This window comes from Pithys albifrons, chromosome 3, assembly GCF_047495875.1.
Source record: "Pithys albifrons albifrons isolate INPA30051 chromosome 3, PitAlb_v1, whole genome shotgun sequence".
NCBI lineage: Eukaryota > Metazoa > Chordata > Aves > Passeriformes > Thamnophilidae > Pithys > Pithys albifrons.
Genome location: NC_092460.1, coordinates 32,848,555 through 32,871,881, shown reverse-complemented (window position 1 = coordinate 32,871,881; position 23,327 = coordinate 32,848,555). Strand labels below are relative to the sequence as shown.

The window sequence follows — 23,327 nt, the reverse complement described above, 5'->3', positions numbered from 1 at the left end:
GGCTACTGCTGGCAGTGCAGTGTCAGCAGGAGGTTTAAGTGCCAGAGTTCCTGTGGATTCCTGTGTAAATCCATCTCCACAGCTTGTGCTGAGCTCTGTGCTGCCATGGCCGCGTTGTGAGTGGGACCCGACCTGGCCTCTTTAAAGCCATATCAAGTTTGTCTGTGCCACACTACACATCAGCCTTAGTACTGTAACATAATCTCATAAGGGTGATGTCTTTCCCACCTTTTACCAAGCAAATGTTTCTTCAGCTGCTGCACATTGGCTGGAATACTCAGCCAATGATTTGAAGAAACAGTGAAAATAAAGGGAAGGTCCAAAATATGTGAAATTTCCCATTTTTGGATGGTTTTTATTTTTCCTTTTTACATTTTACTTGCTAAATGAATTCTCCCCTACCCTATTTTTTTCCCCTTAATGTTTGTCTGTTTTACTCTGTATTCCATTCCTATGGCTTTCTTTGAGTTTCCTTTACTATCTTATCTTTCCTCCTTGGTCCCATTTTCCCTACAACCTGCATGCAGCAACCTGTCCTGCCTTACCAAGAACGTGTTCACAGCCAACCATCCAGCAGACGAGAGCAGGGCCGTCTTGCTCCCATACCCCAGTGGAAACAGGTAAACAAACTGATTCTAAGTACAATGCATTGCCTGCACCCAACACCACCTATCACTGACATGTTTTTAAACCAGTCCTTTTCCAGCACCTCGTCCGAGTCCATTGTTTTAAATAATTTAACTTTCAGTGAATAAAGTCAACATCTCCCTTTGGTAATGATGCATGGTTTAATGTTTCAAAAGGATTTAATCCATTTTCGCCTGCCCTCTTATGCTAGTTTCAACTTACCAAGTTTTCAGTGGATGCTGCAGCAGAAATTTTTGCTACAGGATTTTTAGTTTCTTCTGTTAGAAAGAGAAAACATGCAAACAATTATGGCAACCCATGAGGTAAAAGATGTCATACCATCTATTACAGTAAAGTTCTTCCTTAGTATAACTAGTAAAATTGGTTATCAGTTTTGCCATTCACATGTGAAATCTTGTGTGTTCTGTACTGACAGGAGACTGTTGCGGTTTCCCTTTCTCTTACGACACATGTAGCTTTCCTTGCTGACTTTTCACACTCATTGCATTGCAGATTCCCATGTTACTGTGAAGTCAGTAAATTTTAAGTTTTCTGCCATAGAGGAGTGGAAAATAGGGAGAATCAGCAGAAAAATCTTCAGGTATCAAATTTGGTTTTCTCTTTCTTGTTTTGGTGCTTTTCTTTGAGCCATGGACTTTCCAAAGCTAAGGCTTGTCACAGATGATCTTTTCAGGTAGATAGGGATACTTGTGCTTCCTTGGCTTCCACTGTTTCCCTTTGCAAGTGGCCTCCCCATGTTTCTGAGAGCACTGAGAGGTATTTTTCTGGCAGTCATAATTCGGAGAAATATTTGCTTCTTTCTGGCTGTAGTTTAATCAGAGCATACTTTGATGTCCAGAGGAAGAAGGTGCCACTGTTTTGGAAATCCTCTGTTCTACATGAGTATGGATTCACAGTGATCTTCATGTTTAAGGTATTCAACACAATTAATGCTGCTTGACACGGCTGGTGCCACGATCCAGAAAGTTTCTCTGCAAGGAAGAAGACCTAAGCCAGGGGAATTGTTGTCAGGAGAACTGTCGAGATGTTTTGGTTTCCTGACTCGGTGTTCTTCTGCCTTCTGTCTCATCAAAATCTTCTTTGTAGGCTAATGAGCACTTTCAGATGGATGCACATCATCCATGATTAGGGCAAGTTTCATTTTTTAAGGATACTTACCAAGTAAAGATGAAAAAAACCTGATGCAGAAGAACTGTACAATATGAAGCCAGTTGATGAACACTGCCTGTGTTACCTCCCAGAAAAAGCAAAGCTGGATTGCACTGGCTGTCTCTCTCTGTTCAAATGCATGAAGTTGTGTGTCTTAGCACTTGGAAAATATCACATTCCTGCAGTCTTGAGATTTCTATTTGAACCTGCTATTGACACTTTATGAAGACTTTAGAATTAAGCCTTTATAGTGAAACAAAAAAAGTTCTTATAGTCATCCTTTTGTAATTGATTAGAAAAAACCATAAACTTTTGTTTCCTGCTTTTAATAGGATTTTCTCCTCACCAGAGAGCAATTTGTTGTTCCTGTATTTGTTCTTGTTTTTAAAAAAACAAAACAGAAGGAAGAAAAAAGTCTTTCTCCTGTCCCTCAACATCTCTGTACCAGCAACAGTGTAGGGCAGATCTTTAAAAATTTTTTTGTAACAATATTTCTTTCAGAAGATTTAAATATTTTATTCAACACTGGCAACAATTGTCTTGTGTGGATGATTTCCCTCTCAGGATTACACACGGAGATGATCTTTCCTTGATAGGCTTTACTGCTTCAACAGAAGATGATTGATTCTTGGGTCCAGTTTCATGCTGAATTTGCAGTGCTTCTGAAATGGAGAAGTATAAAGTGGCCTCAAGGATAAAAAATCCGCAGCATACAGTAGGATCAACCCCCCAGTTGATACAGTCTCCGTTCCAAAGATTCTTTAGTGCTTTCCTGGGGAAGTGAAGAACATCAGTTGCCTTAATTCAAAATCTATGGACATGTACAGAACCATTTATTACCAGAGCCCAGCTGAGGTGGGCAGCCGTCCACTGTGCCAAGCAGCCAGCTTTGCCAAACTTGGGCAGAAATCCATCCCACAGGACTTGGTTGCCAGAGCAGCCCCTTGGCTGGCTGCTGAGATTCCTGATGGTACCTGCTTGCACATGGAATGGGACAGCTGTGGGACTGCACCTTTTGGTGGTACTGGCTGGGCTCTCTGTGCTGGCATTGGGCACTCTGGCTTTAAAGCTGTTTCCTGGTCTCAGAGTGCCAACAGGGGAGTCTTTGCTGGATACCAGTACTTGTCACTGTACAGGAGTAGCACAGCTCCTGACAAGTTCTTTAGGAGGATGTATGTTTCCTGGAAAGAGCTGTTCCTGAAGTTATTGGAAAGCTATTTCTCTTATTTGACACAGTTGTAGAAGTTCATGAGCAGAAATTTCTGTTACTGACTGTGCGTAGGATACATTGTGTAGCAAATGCCTTCTACTGGACAGTGCTTTGAAGAGGAGTAAAGAGTTCCTGAGGGGACAAAGGGATGATGTTTCGTTGAGGGACACCATGGGTTGCCTAATGTTCTTACCAGCTGGCAAAATTCAGTTGAGATCCTCAGGGCTCTTTGATAGAAGGGCAATTAATGTGATGGACAGGTTTGTTCCTTCTTGTGTTTTGGAAGTTGCATGAAAGAGGAAATACTCTGCAAAAGCATGTGTGATTTCAAGGGATAAACCAGAGAGGTGCAAAGGATATAGTCTGGTTTGGACCCACAATTTTGGTGGGAAATTTGCATCTGCCTTGGGCTGTTGCCTGCTGGTGTCTGTCAGATGGACTTCCTTAGCTGTACTTGCTTGTCAGTTTACATGTAGAATCTTGCTTTGTCCTGGAATCAAGAGGTATGAAGTGATCCAATGAGCTTGTAAGGCAGAATGCCTCTCTGTGTGTTGTATAGGTGGGGTATGGTGGATTGTTAAAACAGAATTCCTAGAAAGAGTGAAATCCTGCCAGACTCTGCTCTGAAGCAGCTTTGCTTTCATCACAAGACCTTTAATGCTGTCTCTTTTGAAAAGGCTAAAGAGTGAGCGGGTTAAACACCTCACCAGTCTGAGGCCACTTGGTGTGGCCTGCATTCCTTGTGAATTGGATTACAATGTTTGGTTTATTGAGCTGCACTTTGAGACTGTTGAACCTGTGTTGTCAAAATCTGGTTTGAGTTCTCAAGAGCACTTCAGCAGCAGCTACTAATGCCTGAAGATACTGTCAGGTGTATGAGCACAGTGGAAATGTGTATAATTTGCTTATATGATGGTCTCCTAAAAAGGCTGGATTGTGTTTTATGGTGTGGTGGTTAATCTCCTCACATCAGTGCCAGCTTGTGTAAGAACGTGTTCTGTTGCTTTCTGAGCCACTTTGGCTGAATCTCATCAGGGATCACGAAGCCATCGAAAGCCATGTGGTCTATCCAGAAGAGGACGTGACTGGGCATGGTGTGAGAGACAAGCCTTTTAAACTGAATTTTGTCCTGCGTTTCCAAACTCTCAGCTTATGCCTTCAGCAGTTTTCTGCTATAGTTTCATAAGTCTCCAGTCAGCAGCAACTTCTGTTTGTAATACGTGAGCTTGAATCACTGATAGGTAGAAAGATACTTATAAGATGAAGATCCCAACTCCTTTGGTGCGCATCTTTTCTGCCTTTGGAGATCTGATGCTCGTTCTTTTGAGAGGATTCCCTGAAGTATCATAAAGGGCAGTACTACAAACTTTTCAGTAATTTTGTTGGAACTGTGTTTCTTGAAGATACGTGATGACTGAGATGACCACAGACAGCAAGAGCTGAAATTTCAAACAGAAGAGAACTTACAACACTAATGATTTCTGCAAATACTGCTTTTTAATCTTACATTTCTTATTTAAATCTGTTGATAATACTTTTCTCTTTCCTGTAGTCATCCCTGTCTTTGCATGCTCAGAAATGCATCCTATTGGAGGACTGAACATGTACCTCATATACCTATACAGTGTTGTATTTTTATCTATACAGTGTTATATTCTGAGGTCTATCTTGGAAAAATAAGCAAGTTAGTGAAAATTTTGACATTGAATGCAAACTTGGCCATGAGCAGCTACACAATTGAGAATGTTACCACCCTTTCAGGTAGAAATTAGTGACTTTGTAGCTGAGCCTTTTGAAACAACATCTGAATGTTCTTCATCCACTTCAGTGCAAAGTCATATGTTTTACTTTAAGCTGCTTGTAGCATCTGTTTGAAATAGAGGAGTTGATTGTTTTGGGGTTTTTTTTGCTGAAAGGGAAGAGAACACCCAAACAGATGTTAATGCCAGCTCAGCTGTAAAGGCAGCAATGAACATCTGTAATTCCTTTAAACCGCAAGCAGTTTCTTTGGAGACTTATCTAACAGTGGCTTTGGGAACACAATGTTTTGTTTTTCACAGTGCAATCATTTCCAGATACACTCTGGGGAGAACTCAAAAGAAAAGGAAAAATCAGGCAGAAGATACATTAATAAACACAAAGTGGTGGAGTAAAGACTGTACATAGTAAGGAGGTGCAGCACTCAAAGGGCATGAAATTAAGGACTTGTATGTGCAGTTGTGTGATATTCAGGCTATTAGATATGGCTATGTTTTGGCTATAAACCAGCTGTATTTCTGTTCTACTGAAATGTAGTACAGCTTAACTTAAAATATGGTTTGAAGATGGTTTAATATCTGTAAGTTAAAGAAGAGGGATCTGAAGCTGAGAAGAGAACACTGTGACATGAATTGTATTACTAATGAACTGCAAGCAGAAGAGTATTTAGGTCAACAGGATGGATATTTTTAAACATTGCAAGGCACAGCAATAAGTAATTTTTCACGAAGCAAAGAGAGCAGTCCAACTGTGCTGTGGAGAGCTCCAAGTTTTGCCTTTCACTGATTGTAAGACCTTGAGTTGGTTTAATGGATTGATACCAGTCTGTGTTCTTTGACTGTCAAATAGACATGTGATCATGTGGCTCTTGGTGAAAAACTTGGGTGTCTCTGCTTCAGATAAACTGTGGCTTTACGTCATTTGTGAGAGGTGTGAGAGGAGGTTACAGTCTCTCAGTTCTGGCTTGTCTCACCAAACCAGTGGTATGTTATCTCCTTTCTACTGTTATTATGATTTTTTTTCTTTTTCTGTTTTAAAAAAAGATGAGGCATAAGGAACGTTCTCGGACCTGCCCCAAAAAAGTGATCATGCTCTCTTCCACTCCATCTTCCTCTCCACCGTACCCCAGGCAGCAGGTGATTCCCTCTGCATGCTCTGTCCCTCTCTCTTCATTGCTGCTTGTGCAAGTGATCAGATCACTGGATATCCCACTTACAAATAGATTTCCAATTTTCTTTTTTTCAGATGCTGGTAGGGCTTTCTCAGCCTCTTAGATTAGGAGCATAGGACAGGATTTTCTTGCTGGAAGCATGGAAAGGCTCCACTGGAAACTGTGGGCTAATTATTAATTACAGTAGTTTTTCTCAGTTTTGAGATACAGCAAAGTAGAAATTAAATGTTTGGAGTAATGCAGGGAAAGAAAAGGAAACTTTGCTCCATCCCCACTCTTCATTTAAACAGGTGTATGACTGAAAATTTGCCCTTGTATCCGTGGAACTTTTTTGAGATTACTTGTATGAAGAGCTTTTATTGAGTGTCATAGTGGCTTGCACTTGTCCACTGTGATCTTTCTATTTCCCCCCACTCAGGCTGTTGTCTCACAAGAGTTTGTGTTCAGTCTGTCTGACTTTGAACCTGGAGCTGTGAGAGCTGTTCTGAACACTGCATAAATGTGCAACCAGATGTTTGTGCACATGTATTTGTTGTCCTAGTTAAAGATTACCTGAAATCCTTTAATATTGGTGTCTTGTTGTATTTTGTCATTGTGCTGCTTTGACTTGTATCCTTTTTTTAACGTTTGTTTCATTTTCCTACTGCTGTAATAAAATCCGATCTTTTCTGATCAATCATAAACCAATATTGGGGTTATAAAAGGGCAGTTTCAGTTCCATTACTTCATATAAGGATTGTACAGATGAATCCCTATACACAGAGCACATTTCTTTGCTGAACACTTGTATGCCTATAAACTCTGTAAAGGTATGTTACCTTTCAGCAGAGAAGGCAAGTTTTGCTCTTTGGCATAAAGTGTGGCTTGCCTTATTGCTGTGATTTCTCAAAGAGTAATTACATGTTGCACTTTATCTAAATTATTAATCTAATTATTGCCAGCCTCCAGAACAGACATTCTTTGCTGCTCTGCATCTGCAGAATGGGTCAGGTCTGCTTACTGGTCCCATTGGAAACCATCCTAACAAAAGTGGTGCTTGGTTTTCTGCCACACTGTGGGCAGCATATGGTGCAAGAAAAGATACAGGAATGGGCATCAAGGTAGAATGGCAAATTAGCAAAACCTTCATTTAAACTGAAGGGTAACATCATCAAATGATGTCATAGTTAGGTGCCTTCCTCTTGTCAAAAGCCTGTGAAAATTTTGTTGGGTATATTTTATGAAAGAAGAAAGGTTTCCCCCAAACTCACAAATAGAGAAATTAAGGCAGTTAAATGCTTAGTTTTACCTTCTAATCTATAGCATGGGATTTGTTTTCCCTATAGAGAAATTTGCTTTCTGTCACTGAGGATCTGGGAGCTCTATATTTTCCTTCTCTTACCTCTCCAAGTGTTTGTTTGTCCTGTGTCTTTTTGGTTGCTCAGTTCAGTCATGAGTGCCAGCTACTGCTGGGTTCAAGGGTACTTTGATCATTTTCTATGTTGTGTCCTGTAGAAATTGTTTTTGCCTGCTTTCTTGTCAAAGGCATAATTAAAAAAAAATCAGTCACCCTCCTTTTAACCCTGAGGAATTTTTACCCTCTGTGCTACAGAACTGATCTATTAGACTCAGTTGAGTAGTCTGCTTTTGGAGACATTCATTTTTTCTTAGGAATGATTTCTTTTCCTGAAATTGTCTTAGCCTAAGCCTCGTAGCAAGTCAGACAGATCTGTGTCCTTGTTGCACTGACGTTTTTTAAAACTTGTACCTCTGCACTTCTAATGCATCCTTCCCCCTTTTACACTCTTCATTTCCTTCCTTTGAACTAACCTCACAGTATGAGTTACACTGAGTGATTTTTCAATCTTGATTGTGCTAATTTAATTACATTGTGGTACTATATTGTTTACTGACCTAATATGAATATATACTTTTACAAAAAAATTTTCTCTACAGCAGCCAACTTGTTATTTCCAGGTTTAGAATATTCTTAATAAACTGTTCTGCTATTGTTATGGCCTCTCTTCTGCCTACATCATAAACAAAATCAGATGAAGTGTGTTTTGAGTAGGAGGTTGCTCTGTGATTGTTTTTAAGCTCATCATTTGTTGCCTGCAGAGGTTCAGGGAGCCTGGTGCTGCCTATCCCGGGGAGCAGAGTCCCAGACAGGAAAGGGTAAAGAGCATGAGCAAATGGCATGGACACTGATGACACAAAGCTGTGGTGATGTGTGCAATGATGACACAAAGCTGTGGTGATGTGTGCAATGATGACACAGAGCTGTGGTGGATGTGTGCAATACCGGCAGCAAATCTACTGGGTGGTGAAACACTTACCCTAATGCTGCTGTGAACACGCTGGAACTGCCGAGAGTCAATGAGGAGTGATTCTTTCTGCGTGATAGCCACATAAATGCTTAACAAGCATTCATCAGCAGTGTGCTATGTGCTTTTATTTTGCCTTAGATCTAGCAATTAAGCTCTTCTCATTCTTCTTTCCCTCTTGCACCTCTTTAGTGGAGTTTGCTATGGCTGTAGCAGAACAAGAAGATTTTGTGCTAATTCATGCGAACATGGTTGCATTGTTTTCACTGCTTGCTTTGTGGATGGTTAAACAACTGGCATTCCATCTTGCCTCCTACAGGCCAAAGTAAAAGCAAAAATGATGAGTCATTATTTAGTATAGACACTTTGAAGCCTTCTTAACAATGAAACATTCAACAATCTGTCTGAATGGCTCAGTATTATACAGAAGCATGGGAAAAGAAAAGACACGCACTCAAAGGGATCGGTTGATTTGAATTTATATTAACAAATTAATTGACATTCCGGTAAAAGCTTTGAATGAATTAAGTCATAAGTGGTAGCCAGCAATAAAACTGTTGCAACTTTCAGAATGTGTCTAACAAAAGCCCCTTCTGGGCCAAATGTTTTCTGACAGGCAGTGGAAAATGACTACGTGTGTCTGCAGTGGCACAGGAGCCCACAGCTTTATAATGGGCCCAAGGTTTATTGAAAATGATCTAGAAGGAAGGAGTAGGTGGAACTGGAAGCAGCTTGAGAGTAGGGAGTATTATTAATGCATCTGAATGGGAAAAGCATTTCTTGTAAACTGGGTGTGAACACAGTTTTCTGTTCTGCACTGGAGGGCAGTAAACAATACAGAGCTATACCCTGGCATTCCTGGCAGATCAAGCCTGAAGTTTCTTGGTGCATGTTGGTAGTTCTTGGTCCATTTGCTTTTGTACTCTACAAACAAATCAGCTGCAGTCTGTGTGATAGTGCACTTGCCACTCCTGCTTTATACAGCAGGCCACAAGCCAGGTCTTTTTTCCATGTCACCAAGTACACCACACAACAGATTAAGGAGCTTGATATGCAAGACCAGAATAGCAGAGGTGTCAAATATTGTGCCTGGGGTGTGTTGTTGTGGTAGTGCAGTGAGAGCAAGTAGAACAGTGAAGTTGCATAAGTAAAACTGGCAGCTTCTGTGATTGTCTGGTTTTGCTGTTCTCAACTCCAACCAGCCAGGCTCATTAGAACATCCTCTCTTGGGCATGTCGAGCACTCACTTTGCATATACTGCCATTGTTAGGAAATTAATTCATTCTTTGTGAGAACTGAAGGGCATTACCCTAAAAACACATGTTTCTCTGCAAAAATCTGAGAAACAAGTAAGTTCAGGTTCAGATATTTAAAGGAAATCCTTGAGAATGGAGACCTGTGGGGAAATAAACTGACAACTAAGCTTCTTTGTGCATGATAAAGCTACAGCTTATAATTATTTTTTGATGATACCAGAGAAAGAGGCTATGCACTTGTTTGGGTTTGGCTGCAGCAGTCATAAGGGGAGACTTGTGAATAACAACTAAGTCTACTGTTTTCTTGCCCTTGAGGGTCAAAACATGGCACTTCATGAGGACAGTAGACATTGAGGGGAAAAAGTCTTCACATGAGAGCTCCTCTTGATGTTCTGCATGTGAATGTCTTACTTTTTGGCTGGCATCTCTTCCTTTTGGGACTTTCTTTTGCTGGTTTGTTTACTTCCTCCCTCCTTCCTCATCTCACAGAGATCTCCTCGTTTGTTTTCTGATGACCAAGTGCCTGAGAATGTTGTGCAAAGGGCATGTCAACTGGCTGCCCTGCTGGAGTCCAGACGTGCAGTGAGGCATCAGGTGATGACAGCCTTGCCTATCTGGTGTCCTGTATCCATGTGGGATTCTGGGCGCAGGTGGAATCTGGGGTCAGAGAAAAATCCACCAAAATGCAATGGCCACTGCTCTGCAGTCATGAGAGAAAAATCCACTCAAGTGCAATGGTCACTGCTCTGCAGTCATGTGGTTAAAACGAGTCAAGTCTGTTTTGTGTAGTGCTTTCCTCTGCCTTGCCAGTTCTTAGCTGTCTCCTTGTTTGGTGAGTGACAGCGTTTCTGTTTCTCATAACACAACATAAAAAAATAAAGGCAGAGGCAGCCTCTGAACTTCAGTGTACATACTGAAAACCAGCTGGGCTCCAGATCAAATAATCACACGCTGGTTGTTTACCAGTCAGTTGCTCACAGATTTACTTGCTTCTGGAAGCAAGAACATCCACATTTTCCAAGCATAATTCCTGGTTCTGAAGTACTACATTTGTGTCCATGCTTCCTGAATGGTTATTTCCAATGGAAAAGTTGGCAGCTTGTGCAGGTTTTCTTTGATTCCAGTGTGCTCCTCTGTTTTGTTTTGGTGTTCAATTTTCTCTCCAGTGTGTTGTCTTTGGGATGTGGGAACATGCCAGCTCAGACTGGGGGTTCTTTAGTTGCTTCCCCTGTCTCTTGTCAATTGTCTTCAGCAGATTTGGCAAACTGCTGTGGTGCTTTTGGAAAACACCACATACAAAAGTGGTTTTTTTTATAACTTATTGTTTTGAATTAACCATTCAAAATCAAGCCATCTTCATGAGCTGGAGCATAAACAGTCCCAGAACTGTTGCTGGTGGGCATAACTTTTCCAAGCCATACTGAAAGGAGATTTACAGCATCTAGGCCACTTCTCATCACTGGGGTTTTTTAGGGGGATGCCGTCCTTGCTGATGATAAAAGCCAGTGAAGCTCTTCTCTAGGGAAGAACAGGGAACCTTTGGCTAGATTTACAATTTTGAGACAAAGAACAAGCTCTGAAAGACTGAATAAGAAGACTACTTTAAACATAGTGGCACCTGTCACTGAAGATCTCAGGCATGATCCACAATGTTCATGTGTATTTTCTTTTGCTGTTGAAATGATGATACAGAAATGAAGATCTAGACCAAAACATCTTGTTCCTGCCTTTTGTGTTGCCCTCTGGCAATTTTAAGCTCCTTCTGAGGGTGTAAAAGATTAACAGCATTGCAATGCAAAGATAGAAATTGTTTTTGAAATTTTCTAATTTCTGTATCATGCAGAATTGAAAAGGAGAGAAAAAGGAGGGGAGAGAGAACACAAAGTAGAGGAAACATAAAGTGGGTAGGGCAGAGAGGAAAAAGAGGAAACAGATGTTGGAACTCTGCAAGCAATGATGGATTATTATGTGGGATGTAAGGCAAGAAAACAAGAAAAATAGTAAGAGAAGACTTAGCAAAGTAAAACATATTCCAAGAAGAAATTTGATTAAATGTTGATGATGTTAAGTACAGAAAATTTGTGTATTAACAATTATAATTCTTTAAGTTGGGGCAGAGAGGGAAAAGAGGAAACAGATGTTGGAACTCTGCAAGCAATGATGGATTAGGATTTTCCTTTTTATTGCTAAAACCATAATTTTCTTTTCAAAGAGTGTCAGTTATTTGAAATTTGCATATTTTTTTTATTTCCAGACTAGTTTTTTAGGAATGTATGGCTTCTATCAGTGTTGCTGTTTGTCTGATACTTCCAGCTTTTGGCTTTTCCCTATTTATGTGATGTATTTCTTGTGAGAGTGGCATAATAATCCATAGCGATAATGGCAAGACTAAATTGGAAGACCAAATTTTGGGTTCTTCTGTGAAGAAACAATTTCAAAATGATGCAGATTCTCAGATTGTGTTTCATTTTTTGCCATTTAATAAGCAGGAACAGCAGATTATTTTATTTTGGTTCATTTTTTGGTGTGATTTTTCTAATCTGCTTATAGTAAATTGAAGGTTGGAAATTTGCTGCTAATTACAGGAAATACATACAAGCTTATTTCCCTCTTCCATCCCCAAGGAGAGCGGGCTTTTGGTTTAGATAGTTAAAATGTAGGAGGTCTCACAAGGCCTGAAAGATGATCTTAGTGCCTTGGGCCAGTAATGGAGAATAATGGGAGATACAGGAGGAGCAGAGGAAACAGATTTGGAATCTTTGCCAGTGGCTTAGTTGGGTTACAGGAGACTGGACATCTGGGGAAGTAGGGAACTGCTTCCAAATGGTTCTAAATAACTTAAAACCTAATAAAAAGCAAATTAAGAATGACTTGCTCTGCCTCGCTAGGGAGAAAGTGAAGATACACTGGATGTTTTTCTCAGTTTTCCTACGAGAGTCTTTTAGATATTGTTCTTGATGGTGGCCAGAGAGGCCCAAATGGGTTTATTTTTATTTTCTCTTCCCTCTGTAGCCATGCATGATTGTTCTGACTTGTATTTTATTTTGTAGCCTGAGACTGAACCGTCTCGCCGATTCTTTGTTGACCAGTGGGAGCTCTCCCTTAGTCTCCGCTCTTCCAACCGCCCTTCCTCACCTTCATCCGACTCCCTCCGACAGGTAGCCTTGGCCTGGGCGTTGCCAGGGGCACCTGGCCGTGTTTGCTTTGCCACACCCTCTGGCCAGGGACACACACGGGGGATGGCCAGGCTTGCAACACTTCACCTGCAGAGCGCCGTGTCCTGTACAGCCTTCCCCAGCTCAGACCCTGGGGCAGCCTGTGCCTGGCACAGCTCAGCTGTCACCAGCCAGAAAACAGCTGGAAGCTACATGTGTTTAACCTTTGGTGTAAATGGAAAGCTTGTGGTGAATCTCACTCTCAAACCAGTTTGTTGGTTTGGGGTTTTTTAAGCACTGATAGTTCTTCTGGCTGTGCAGTGAAGCTTCCTGGTTTTGCTTGCTGCTTTTGGTGAGGTTTTTGGCCAAATGACAGGATGTGTGTGTGTGTATATGGTTAATGGGCAGTGTGAAATAAAAACCACTTTAGTTCTCTGAAAAATCACAGAGAATCCAAACTAGTTGCAGTTGTCAAACATTAACAGCAGGAACTTGATTTGACCTGAGCTGGAGTGGATTCTTTACCTGCTCTTGAAAATGCTGCAGAATGTTGTCCATCTTGAAGGCTTTTGACCGTGGGAAGAAAGAAAAAATGCTTCCCTTAAGACCCAAATGTGATATGTAGGAAAAAAGCAAAATAACTCAGAAACACACAACCCCATGTGAAAAATTCATCCGCTGAATTTCTCACAGCAGAGAGTCCGAAGTATCGTGAGTTAATATGAACATACTCACTTTGTAAGCAGAGAACCTCATGTGTACTGGTAGAAACTTAAAGATCCTGAAGCATCTGCATTTACAGTTGGATGAAGGTTTAAAATCAAAACTTGATCGGGGGAAACCTGGTTCAGCAAAACCCATGGAAATGTTTGATTTAGCTTTTAAGAAAACTTAAAGAGCCTCAAAGATTTCTGGTGCTTTAGGAGAAAATGGAAAACTCTTGTCCAAATTGTTATGATCGCCAGTTAAACATCAATGCTGAAGGAAATTTTCCAAATGAATACCATTTTAAGTGCAATACTTGACAAGTTCTGATATATTCAGAGAAGGGCAACTCTGCATGTATGTGCTCACACACTGGCTGAGGAAAAATATGAAGCCTGGAAAATTTTGAAAGACAAATAATTGGTTATTTCTTGCATGCAGAAATACTGCAAATGCTCTGCATTTTGAAATGGAATCAGTAGACAGGTATAAGTTCTTTCTGGGTAGAAATAAACCCTCAATCTGCAGTCGCAAAGAGCTTAAGGAATTAGGGCTGTAGTGACAGCAGCAGTAATCTCTGTCTGAGCACTCCATTTTCAAAGTCTTTTTCCCCAAAGAAATACCCATTTTGTGGCAAGTTTCAGTTTTTATGATGCTTCCTGCTGTTCTCATGTCTGAACTTCTGAAGGTCTTAAACATTCCTAAAAGACTAATAACCAGACATATTAAATTAGCTATTACTTGTGGGGGAAAACTAGTGTCCTTCAAGCAAGTTCTGCTATACAGGTAAAGAGGGTTTGAGATACAACTATAGTCCTTTTATTATCCTCAGTATTTTACACTTGCTAGAAGCTGGAGTGTCTCTCTGATGATTCTGTTTAGCTGAGTCTCCAGCTAGAAACATTCATCATGTTTCTTAGTCTGGAAAAGGAAATTTGCTTGGCATGCTCCTTGCTGCTCCCAGTCAAATACGTGGCGTTTGCAGTGGGATTGTGCTAACATGGATGCAACCACATCATTTTCTTAACCATGTAGTTATTGCCAATGGTTATGTTTCCTGTGAAAAACACTTCCTCTGCTCCTGCAGTGATTGAACTTGGCTTGCAGACACTCATTTTGTACCATCCAAGGTAACAGCCAACTTGCATAGATTCCTTGGAAAACCGGAGGGCTTTTAGGTATCCAAAGCTGCACAGTCAGTCAGAGTACCCATGATGGAGAAAAACCAAGTCATAAAGCCTTGTTCACATTGAACAAGTGTATGTTCCAGATATTGCAGGTATGGCCTTAATGCAATGGATGAGGCTCTTCCATATTTTTCCATATAAATCTCTGTGTATTTTTAGCACTGGAAGAATTCGTATTTTTAGTCACTTGAGTTCCTTAGTTAAGGACTTCTCTCTGCTCTGTGAATGGTGTATAAATGAATTCTTCCTAGTTGCTAAGTGTATAAATACACTTGTAATCTGCCTGTTGCATTAGACTATGTGACACGTCTTCTAAAAGATATTTGTTTCTGATACCAATTTTACCTGGAACCTAAAGTCTTAACCTGTATTTAGCCTCATCTTTTAGGAGTGTCTGTGCTCAGGTTTCTGGGTGCAAAATACCCCATGAGTGAAAACAAGATCTGCTCCCTTCATTATCATAGTATTTGTGAACACTTAGACAATTGCAGAGTGCAAATCTCCTTGTCCGTTCTCACAGGTGATCCTGGACTGGACTGGTGATTTCTGATGATGTTGGCTTTGCTATTACTACTTATCACTTCATATTGTCCACTGTCTTGGCATGATTTGACCTCTCTGCACCTTTTCACCACCTAACCTATCATCATTTTAGTTATTTTTTTTTAATTTGATTTCTTTTTTCTTTTCTCACTTCACTATTGTTTTATCCAACCCATCTGGTAGAAGTACATAAAGATGTACACAGGCGGAGTGAGCTCATTGGCTGAGCAGATAGCCAATCAGCTTCAAAGGAAAGAGCAACCCAAAACCCTTCTAGACAAGAAGGAACTGGTAAGACCATGTGCTGAAGATGATGTGTGTTTGTGATTAGATGTCCTGTAGATCTGAAGTATTGTGAGTGTCCATTTGTCACACCACTGATGGACTCTGTCGTAGCTTTGTGAAAGACTTTGTTTCCCTTTCTCCATCCACCCTCACTCTTGCCCTCATTTTCTTTGCCAAATACATTAATCTAATCTCAGCGTCCCAGGATTGTTCATAATTAGTTGAGAAACTGTCTGTAATACTTTTCCTTACTTCAGCTGCATTCTGGAAGAGATACTGATTTGGATAATGGAGGTCTAAGAATTGCTGCTTGAAGATTTTCTAATGGTTTTGGCTTTCCATCATATGCCTCCTAAAGTCATTTATTTCAAGGTCATCATTAATAGTACTGGTGTCCAGTCATCCACCCAGACCTTGTTTTACTCCTGATATATGTAAGCTTGGCATCCTCGGACCCTTTTTCCTGGACAATAAGGTTAGTTTTTGGTGTCCTGGTTAAAACTGTGAATTGTGTTCAAGAACTGCAGCCTCCAGGTGCTCCTGTATCCACACAAGTGAAGAGAAAACTTGACGGTGTAATCTTAGCAGGGCTGGACACACATGGATTTAGCCCCCCCTGTTTCTGCCTAGGGCTCACTCAAGAAGGAGTTCCCCCAAAACCTGGGAGGCAGCGACGTGTGTTACTTCTGCCGCAAGCGGGTCTATGTGATGGAGAGACTGAGCGCGGAGGGCAAGTTCTTCCACCGCAGCTGCTTCAAGTGCGAGTACTGCGCGACCACCCTGCGCCTGTCGTCCTACGCCTACGACATTGAGGATGGTAAGAGAAAGTTGCCACCTTGTCAGAATTCTCTTAACTGTCTTAGATTGTCTCTTGACTGATTGCAGCTTGTTTTTTTTGCTTAAAAATTATTTGGTGAGTTAGGGATTATTTGGTGAGAGTAACAACTCCCGTTCCAAAGACATCATCTCTCAAACTGTTGAACCTTTATGGATTTCCTGTGGCCAGGTCATGCTGACAGCAAGATGACTGAGCTCATAGGAATTAATTTAACTTAGTAACAGCTGCTGGAATGCAAAGAAACAAATAGTAGCTGGAGTCTTTAAAAGGGTTTGGAGGCTGAGTTTGAAAGCTAGACCCTTTACTCTCATTTGACAGAATTTAAATAAAACCCATTAGTATTTCATACCACTTAAGAGAAAATACCAAGTTGGAAAGAAATGTAGTCAGCTTGTTCTTCTTGAAGACATCACAAATCTCCAATTCTATGTTTATTTTAACTGTGCTAGAATAGGAACTTTATAATCAGGGACCATGATAATGGGTCATTGCAAACTAAATTCTGTTTATATAGCAAAAAATGGAGCATCAAAGTTGACTAGAGGTAAGTCAGTGTTAGAGAGAAAGTGGTGTTGAACTAAAGATTCAGTAATGACTCGTTTTCTGTATGTGATGGACTAAGGAGGAAGGAATATGATTACAAAACTTGCTGAGGACTCAGTTAACAGAATCTAACATGCTAAGAATTAAGAGAAGCTTCAGATATACCCTACAAGTCTGAGAAACCAGACAGTGTGGCAGCAGATGCAACTCAATTTATCAACAAAGTGTGCATATTGAAAGTAATGATTTGAAATCACCCATCACTTGTGAAAAGTAATCTCCTCCTAAGACTGGCAATACATTGCAGTCTTTGCTTGAAGAGTGATTGACAAAAATGTCACATTTTCTAAAGAAAATTTTTGAGAAAGTATTTTGGATAAATGTTCCTTTATATCAGCACATATGCCTTTATTTTCTTCCACAGCTGCTCATCTTTAATCCTGTCTCACTGGGGAAAGATGTCCAAAATAGTGTAAAACTAGTGACAGGTTTGGTGCAAAAGGTTCTACTTGGGACGTGATGGTGTAGAAAACAAAGTAACAGGAAAAAAGTGTAGTGCTGGTAACTTTCCCTACTCACTGGGAAAGATGAAGTTAGAATTGCAAAATTACTTATTCATGATGCATTATATAATGACTTTAAGTAATGGACTTGCTTGGTTCTGAAAAGTTGTGGAAATTTAGAATCATCAAACCAGACTCCCAGTAAGGAATAGAAACCCCTTTATTTCATGTCCAGAAGGTCAGCAGACTTGGCATGCAAGTTTAAAGGGGCCAATGGTAATTTTGAAATCAACATATAAAAGTAACATCTTTGTCAGTAATCAGAGTTGGGAAACAGCATTTTTTGAGCACTGCTGTTACTTTGGGCCTTCACAAGTAACTGAATACCTGATTGTATCTTAAGCAGTAACAGACTGAGCTCCTCTGTCAACATTATGGGGTGAAACAGATTTTGCCACCAGATTTAGTGAGTCCCTCTGCAAGTGAGCTGTGCATGCAGTTATGGCCAGATAGTTCTCAGTGAAGCAAACACAAAGCTTGGGAGTTTCAGCACACTGCAAGCATTGATTCTGGAATGATATTCCATGCCTAACAGTTGTGTGTGCCTGTGAAGGGGATGTGGCCAAACTGAAATATGTGGTATCCTGCCTGATGTATTCATTGTGAAAATTTAGTTTATATTTCATTTTGAGTTTTCTTTGGGAGGAAAAAGCCCCCACAAAGCTATACACACATTGTTGCTGTTCATGTAGCTGTTGGGACTGATAAGCATTCTGCAGTCAGTGTCTGGTGTTAGGCTTCAAAAATCTGAGAATTTTTATCTAAGAGCTTTTCGGTTGTTGCTCATTTCAGGCAATCTCAGAGTGGATTTTGGAAAGAGGAAATGTTAAGAAATGCTTATTTAAGTAAAAGTTCTTGATATATAATGTTTGTCACTTTTACATCAAAAATCAAAGCACTGTGCAAATGCCAGCCCAGAGAAACTAGGGAAGGAGGCAGAGGTCAGAATGGATTAGCAGAGCTCTAGGAATAGGATAGCAATAAGGGTGCTGTGGGCTGCTTATACCAAGCAGGATACATTGGCAAAGGTACAGGGGAGATAATTATGTGGCATCCAGTTGCTTCTACTATTATTATTATATGTATTATGGTATTACTGGGGCTGCTTTGTCTTCCTGACAGTGCTCAGATGTCAGTGAAAAACCTATCTAGACTTCTGGGGTGCTACTAAACCAGTAAAAGGCCTTATTTGTGAAAGCGAAACATTTTTTGATTGTCCTTTCTGCAAGTAGACACTGTGCACTTTGAGAGATGGTTCTTTGGGAGTTAACACTGTCCTCTCCCACTTTCTGCTGGTTGTATTCATTCTTGCTTTTTCCAAAAGTGCTTCTGCCAGCTTTTCATGTGATGATTTCTTTGTTCCTCACACACTGCCGCATTGTTAGCATGTGATACCACACAAGCCTCACAGCTTTGCTTTGGTGTTTGGTAGGATTTTAAACTAAATGGCTGTCAGGCACCCAATGGAAAGGAGGCTGGTTATGAGGGGGAGAGAGGAGGGCTGGAGTTAAAACTTCAGATAGTGTTTGCCTCCCGTGTACAGTGAAGAAACTGGAGGGAGCAACAGGAATGACAGCAGAAAATAAGTTGCAGTGAGATGGACGTTTTTATTGTGCTAAACTCCTGTGTTCTCATTGCTGACCATCCTTTGTGTTTTATCTGCAGGTAAATTCTACTGTAAGCCTCACTACTGTTACCGACTCTCTGGTTATGCTCAGAGGAAGAGGCCAGCAGTGGGTCCTCTGTCAGGAAAGGTAACTCATTATTTCCATCTAACATGTCGTGTTAATAGATTTTGGTTCTTAACATTGAGAAAGTACATATGATGTTTTGTTTTGTTTTTGTTTTTAAGTAGAAAAATTCAGAGTGCATTTAATTGTTTTTTTATATCATGGAAGCTTGTAGTTCTGTAAATTTTATTTAAAAGCAGTTCCTCTACTAACTGCTTCTCTTTTCATGGTCTTTATTTTATAAAATTAGGTACTATCCCATTCAAAACAGAATTTTTATTTATTTTCTTATCATTTGAAATGCTTACTCAGTCCATGCAGTTATGAAGTGAGTAATGTTACCAGTTCTGGTTCTGCTTTGTTTCTCCATGGTTTTTCTTAAGATGAAACAAATTGTTTGCTTTTCCTTTGAAACATGAACTTCTACCCCACTTGCATAAGCTGTGAAGATGAACTGCCTTCATTACTGAAGGTTTTCTGTGTCTTAATGGGAATCTGTGTGTAAAGAAGGGATTCCCCTTTTCCTATACTATTGTAATGGAAGCGTTTGTGCTTTAAATGTGGGATGATGATGCATTGTGTAATCCAGAAAAGTCTCTCCACTTTTGTTTTTATAATCCAAGGCACTTAAGTTTTCTCCTCAAACCCCTTTTCAGTGTTTTTGCATACACTGAGCAAGCTACATGCTGGTCTCTTAACAAGTTCTGTTAAGCTTGAATGTTACAAACTGTCCTTCTCCTTTAAATTATAATTTCCTTCACAGCAGTGCTGGTGCCTGCCTTTTTTCCTGTTTTATTAGTGCAAATTGAAGCTGTACTCCTCCTTTATGGAAGGATAATGGAGTCATCCCAACATATGTGCTATACTTCCTGCCAAAAATAAAGACTAAAAATGGTACTTGTTTTATTTCCCAGATGAGCAGACTTCAGGCATCTTACTGCTTTGCCTTTCTTGAATCTCCAGCTTGTTTTTCAGAGCTTTAATAAAGCCATAAATTGAGGAGGAACATACTTGGTTCAGACCTTGCCCTACACGATGGTTACATGGGGTATCTTATTTGCAAGTGGGACCCTCCTAGTCCAGCGTGTTCAGTACATGTAACACTTTCAATTTTAATATGAATTTACCTTCCCCCACGCTCTTCCAGGACACCAAAGGACCTCTGCAGGACGCCATGGCAAGTGATGGAAGTGGACGGGCCAGCGGCATCTCCGGCGCGGCAGAGAGGGCCCCAGGTAGCTCCGCTTCCTTCTTTGGCAGGGTGGTGCAGTACTCGCTCGGCCTCTGGGGCAGAGTTAGGCTGGCAAGCCAGCGCCTGCACAGCACGGTCTCCTCCATGGGGCACCAGGTAGCCCAGAACCCTCTGGACTCCTTTTTCATGTGTCAGCTGATGGCTTTCGGGGTTCCCTTTCTCTATGTCCAGTCAGAAGTTCTCGTGCAGATCCTAGGGGAATTCTGTGGGCAGCCTTGCTGACCAGCGAATTGACGTGACCCAGTTTTGAGCTGTATAACTTGTGTGGATTTTTGCAGTGCCATGTGAATTTTGTGTGTTATGTGAAAATCTCAATATATTATTTTGCACTGTGGCTTTGGGGCCTAGATGTTCTCAGTCCTTTCAAGGACATTATTCAAAAGAATTCCAGGAAAACACAGATGCTCCGTCGAGAGTCTCCTCTGAGTGGGCCCAGATAAAGAGCCCCATACTGTAAGCAGCAAAATGTTAGTGAAGTTAAAAGCTTTTCTGAAGCACTGGAATAGCTCACAAACTGGATTTCTGTGTTTGCCTGAATTCTGGGTGTGGTTTCTTGTTCTCCCAAGCTTCTCTTCATTAATCTGGTACTTGAATGGGAAAGATCCCATTACCTCTGGATTGTGTCTCCTTTGGAATTCTGGGTGTCTGACAGCTAATGGGATTGGCTTCCTTAAACCCCTTGAGTTTCATGGTGCTGGCAGGTCATGGTGCTCTTCCCTCAGTGCCAGCATCTGTGCTGCTCCTGGATGTGGCTTTGGGAATGGGGCGGTGAATGTGTGTGTCTTACTGTGAAGTAGTTTTGCCTTTTAACTTGAAATTCTAATTCCTTCTAACATGAGAGAAGTGTCTGTGCTACAAATGCTCGTTTGCCTAGCCCCTTAGTGCTCATTTGGGGATGTCAGAGAAAAGGAAGAGGTTTGATTTCTCGTATTTGTTCCAGAACACTATGAATAAAGAGAGAGAACACACTTAGAGCAACACTTTGAGAAAAGAATGTTTTCATAGTGCCAGTTGAGAAAAGGCCTTAACAACACAGAGGCAAATAAAAATCATACTTTTCTTTGACTTTATATATTATTCTTACAAGTGTTTCCAAGATTGTAACTGAATGCAGTCTGGCAGAAATTTATTCCTAGGGCATGCAGTTAATTCTTCAACTGTAGTTACTGTCAAGGTTTCCTCTTATGTGTGTGTGTAATTTTCATATGACAAAAGTGAGAAAAGGGAAAAGGTAGGGAAGAATGACATTTGCAAAATTCAATGGGCAGATGTGTTAATTACAGCATTTTTTGTTCAACTGGATAGACTTAAAATTGATTTCTCTGGAAGTAAAGAGTTTTGTTTGGTTTTTTTTCTTAGCTGGAACATATTCTTTAAGATGAAAAAATATTTACTGGCACACAGGGAATCTGATGTGAGGATAAGGTGGTGTATGAAGTGAAGCTATTAGTGATGAAAATTAGAAGGAGGAGATTTTAGTTACATTTATAATTAGTTTATCAAAGCAACTGCTGGCAGAAAGCCTCCATCCTCTGATTTAGTTTTTCCAACTGATCAAATTTAATTACTTTTACAAAGAAACATTCAGTACATAGCACCTAAGGGATCACTAAGCAGAGCAGGCAATAGACCATAGTTTGCAATAAACTTCAATAAATCAGATGTGAATCAGCTATAAATCAGATGCTCCCATTTCTCCCTGTGTGAGATTGCAGTAGCACAGTCCTGTAGCAGCACTGTGGGAAGTACAGGGAAGTAAGATAGAACAGACACTGTTTTGTCAAACAGCAAAACTTGAAATCTAGGGCTCCTTCTGTTTGCTTCCTGCGTTTTTTAGAGCAGTGTATAACTGTAGCATAATGTTAGAGCTTTTGTACCTTTTATAGCTTTGCCTCTTGCAGTGCCCAAAGTGCATTAGGACACGCTCAGCTTAGCTGGGTCAAGCTGGATCATCTTTGAGGCAGTGTATTGTGGTGTGTTCTTGTTGTGTGCATGACAGAAGTACATTTAGTGGTAGAAGAGGTGAGCAGTGCCTTTGCTGTGCTAAAGAAATACCCTTAGTGGCTGAGATTTTGTTTTCCTTCTGCAGTATATCTTAAAACTACTGACTTAACAATGGTTAAGGAGGAGGAAGCTAAATGCAATATACTTTGAAAACAAGTCACGCTGCTATTAAGGGCAGGTATAACAGTTATGTCCTGTAGGTACCTACCTTTAGCTCCTGCTCTTGCTGGGTATGTAGGATGAGAAACCTGTGATGTGTTTACAGTTACGTATGAAAAGACAAACCAAGCTGGTTTGAATTAGCAAGCTTGCTAAACAGTGGAAGAACAGGATATTATTCCTGAATAGTCTAAGGGAGCCTATAGGATTCCATCTCAGTGTAACTCCTGAATTTGAACTATTTGTCTGTATGATTTCTTGCAATTTATCAAATTGTCTGTTTTGAGAGACAATAGACATTCTGCTTTCACTGTAGAGTAGACAAATACCTCGAGTGAAAACCTGTCTGAGATGGAGACAGAGGCAGAGCTCTGTTTCCAAGGCTCCACTTCACCTGTCAGGTAGACTCATCTAGTACAGGTCATAGATCTGTAAATGTTTTGCCTCCGTTAAGGAAAGTGCCACCAAATGGAATTTGGCAATAGCAATTTCAGACAGAGAGGTCTGAGCCAATCCTCACTAGTGAGGTAGGTCTTGATGTGAAGAGTAACTTATCTCTGAAAGAATTAAGTAAAAGAAGAAAAATGTGTAACATGAGCTGATTTGATGTTTGATGGAGATGTAAAGATAGCTTGGAAGGCAAAAGGAAGGTTTTACAGCAGTAACATCAGTTATAGAATATGCAAGACAAAAAAAATCCATCTTTAAATTATCTATCTCTGAGTTAAATTCAGCCCTGAGTTAGCAAAAGTGATTGTTTCAGTGAGCTTTGTGGTAACTCATCCAAGGCCTGCTTTTTAGTTGTCATGGAATCCCAACTGGATGTAAATTGCACGGGTTCCCTCCCTACACTCACTGTCTCCTTTTC

The 23,327-nt window shown here is 40.5% G+C and overlaps 1 protein-coding gene across 2 annotated transcripts in view; it reads left to right on the top strand.

The window, feature by feature from the left end:
• Positions 1-23,327, top strand: part of MICAL3 (microtubule associated monooxygenase, calponin and LIM domain containing 3) — a 167,793-nt gene that overhangs the window by 76,291 nt on the left and 68,175 nt on the right. The window contains exons 17-25 of one of the 2 annotated variants that reach the window (XM_071551273.1): positions 528-620; positions 5,809-5,901; positions 8,034-8,090; positions 9,985-10,089; positions 12,546-12,653; positions 15,269-15,376; positions 16,001-16,187; positions 18,980-19,068; positions 20,192-20,279. In XM_071551273.1, the coding sequence (XP_071407374.1) occupies positions 528-620; positions 5,809-5,901; positions 8,034-8,090; positions 9,985-10,089; positions 12,546-12,653; positions 15,269-15,376; positions 16,001-16,187; positions 18,980-19,068; positions 20,192-20,279 (928 nt within the window). The remainder of the gene's footprint in view (positions 1-527; positions 621-5,808; positions 5,902-8,033; positions 8,091-9,984; positions 10,090-12,545; positions 12,654-15,268; positions 15,377-16,000; positions 16,188-18,979; positions 19,069-20,191; positions 20,280-23,327) is intronic. The other variant, XM_071551272.1, reaches the window with a different exon arrangement.